This window comes from Anneissia japonica, unplaced genomic scaffold (genome assembly GCF_011630105.1).
Source record: "Anneissia japonica isolate Jap-2015-1 unplaced genomic scaffold, ASM1163010v1 scaffold1356_len1145284_cov175, whole genome shotgun sequence".
NCBI classification, from domain to species: Eukaryota; Metazoa; Echinodermata; class Crinoidea; order Comatulida; family Comatulidae; genus Anneissia; species Anneissia japonica.
Window position 1 is genome coordinate 497,898 of NW_022706987.1, and position 3,252 is coordinate 501,149.

Genomic DNA, 3,252 nt, shown 5'->3' on the forward strand with positions numbered 1-3,252 from the left:
TCCTTATTGAATTTATTTTTGGTGGTGATGTTTGCGCTTTAAAAATCGTTATTATTATTATTATTATTATTGAATTGCTACCTTGTTGCCATCTGCTCCTTGATTGCCTTTCATTCCAGCTATTCCTTTCTCTCCCTTGATACCAGGTACACCTTGAATTCCCCTTGTTCCCATGTAGCCTCTTCCACCCTGCAAAAAAAAAAATAAGTAAATAAATAAAAAAAATAAAACAAGAACACCAATAATGCAATAGCCCCCTTGATATTTTAATTGCTCCAGGTTTGTATTTTTGACATGTGATGCGCCTAAGAATAATAAAATGAGCCCGAAAAATGGCAACAATCCCAGCTTGGTGGCCGGGCCAGGTCTATATACTCAGCCAGTCTATGCCTGATGAAGTCTGGGTGAGGAGTGGAATTGTACCATTGCAAGATAATCTAAGATTACAAACCCTCGCCCTGTCACGCCATATTGATGTACCTAAAAAATATGGCCCGCGAGCAAATTAGTTTTCGTAGGTTGGTGAAGCAAAATCTCATGAATAGTTTGTGCATGCGCTATTTTAAAGTCCATGTCAGCCTGATAATGATCAGCTGCTCTGTACATCGCAATGCGACCTAGTGTTCAGTCCTTGTATGGGCCTTGTATTTGAATCAATATTATTCGACTGTCAGTCTGCAAATACTAAACACTAAGGTAAGACTTCGCTCGATGCTGCGAAGCTAAAGGCAAGCGCAAGGGACATGCCCATAGAGCGGTTCACTGGCGCCACCACTGTCTGCTTTACGATCCATAATAGATGATAATCTGTCATGCAATATAGGCCAATAAAACAAAGAGTATTGTCCCAGCCTAACCTATTGGGAAATCATTGTCGGCTGGTTTTAAGAACTTATATTTTTAATATTTCTTTTCCGGTTATATATACAGACCATGGTCCTCCATGTACAGACTGTCTCTTGTAAAACAAATATTTGTGTGCATAATAAAAAAAAAGAACACACGTGTAGAACGAGTGTCTTAGGACTTTATAAGTGGTACCATGTATATAAGTATGTTTACTGTATATTGTGCAAGTGCAATACTTATTCTTATGATGAGCAAATAAAGGTCTATGAGGATTCTCACCTATTGATCCTGCAGTGTTTCGGTGTTCCTTGCTTTCTCGATCCTTGAAACAATATCATCAAGGAGGCAGTTTTCGCTCCGCTGTCTTGCAATTAAGCAATTAATTGTCGCCAACAACGCACAAAGGCATTTATAATTATCATGGTCAGTTTATTAAAGATCCCCCATGCTTGAAAAAAATAATTTATACTGAACTTACTGTAGAACCTGGTATACCAGGTTTACCAGTGCGTCCAAGGTCTCCTTTGTTGCCTTTAACCCCCTTTAGACCCTGTGATCCTGGAAGACCTGGGTTACCAACCATACCCTAAAATAAAAAGACAAAAGGATTACAGATTGAATTGCATAAAATTGACAGATGTGAGCTGTCGTGACAAAATGAGTCTTGTCGTACGAAAAATGAAAAATGAGTTATTGATATATTTAGATAGATGAATATATAAGCTTTATTTTGGTGTTTAAATCATGTTCCTAGGTTAAGCATAAAACTGGAGTAAGATCATTTTGAAGTTCAGATGTCTGAAAACATTCTTAAGAGAAAATTGCCTCTAAAGATAAACAACTGATAAATTTTGTGTTGGTTTTCCTATTAATTCTGAAATATAGCTTTACAAAGTGTGCCTCAAAAACATGATTACATTAGGTAACTCAACTCGGACCTTTTGCTACTATGAAATATACATATTAAGCTTTTCAGAAAAATTGAAACCAAATTTTTGTCAAAATTTCACTTCAGATATATTTTCTTGAATATATCAAATTGACCTGGCGTACCACAAGACTCATGTTGTTACGACAGCTCACAGATGCGTTAATGCTGTTTGTTTAGGTGCTACTTCCTGGTAGTTGGTTTCATGGAGAGTTGCTTTCTTTTTCAAATTATTCTGAACATTATATTTCTATTCGCTCTTATAAAAGATTCTCCCTAGAAATGACCGGAAATGCTACAGCTGACCTTTGACCTTATATTTACTGAATTTTTGATATGCTATTAATAATTTTTTGGCTATTTTTTATGAAGTTATAGGTGATTATATACGTTTTTATCTTACGTCACTGGCGAAAAAGTAACAAAAGATTGTGTAAATAGCGCTGCGTAGGGTATCCACCGCGCATGATCTTTGCATGCATGCTGTAAAAATCATAATTTACAGCCATGGTTACAGCATACACGCAAAGATCGTTATCGCCTATAACTAAAAAAGCCAAAAAACGATTTTAAGGTTGATTCTATTATTAATGGCATATCAAAAATCCTCTCTAGAACAAAAAATCATTTTGCTAGTTCTCTTTTAATACATGAAGATATTGTAACAATTGTGATTTATTAGTTAGTCAATTATGGGTACTCATTGCTACAATATTTTTTTTCTAATTATATCATATGCTTTATAATCATTTGGGGGATTCCTTGGTAACCGACGTTACAATTTATCCTTTAATTATAGTCACTTTATATTAAAAACATGAAAAATCTACAGGGAATTATTTTTTATTGCTGCATGGTAGTACTATGGGAATGAAATATAGGAATTAAAAAAAAAAAAAAATATATATATATATATTTATATATACTGTCTCTTATACACACCTAGATGTGTATAAGAGACAGGTGTGCATATTAAAAAAAAAAAATAAAAAAAAAAAAACTGGTTCGTGTCGGAATCGAACCCACGACCTTCGAAAATTTTTTTTTAAAAAAGCTTGACCCGTGTGGGAATCGAACCCACGATCGCCGAGTTTACTACTTCTGATCAAGCATGACTAAACGGAGGGATGTAAACCGCGGCCCCTAAACCACAAATGCGGTAAACCTAGTACCACACAAAGTAACAGTTAGTCAACTCTTATCCTACTAGAAAAAATTCTTTGTATATATACACTACAGGTTAATATTAGGCATGGTCATGGTGTCAAAAATGGGCCGTGGGCCAAGAGGGTTTATTTTTTTGTCTGAAAATGTAGAATTAAATTTATAATCGATTTTTGATTGTTACCATCTCCATAACTTGCGCACTCTTTTTTAAATAGACAAAAACTTTTGAAAAATTCATTATGCAAATTAGAAAAAAAATAGACTAATCATGTTACGGGAAACCTGGTGGTTGTGTTTTTTTTTTTTTT

The 3,252-nt window shown here is 34.7% G+C and overlaps 1 protein-coding gene across 3 annotated transcripts in view; it reads right to left on the minus strand.

Moving 5' to 3' along the window:
• Window positions 1-3,252, minus strand: part of LOC117106261 (collagen alpha-1(I) chain-like) — a 76,900-nt gene that overhangs the window by 36,815 nt on the left and 36,833 nt on the right. For all 3 annotated transcript variants that reach the window (XM_033247618.1, XM_033247619.1, XM_033247620.1), the window contains exons 19-20: window positions 1,328-1,435; window positions 82-189 (exon numbers count right to left, since the gene is read on the minus strand). In XM_033247618.1, coding sequence (XP_033103509.1) covers window positions 82-189; window positions 1,328-1,435 — 216 coding nt within the window. The remainder of the gene's footprint in view (window positions 1-81; window positions 190-1,327; window positions 1,436-3,252) is intronic.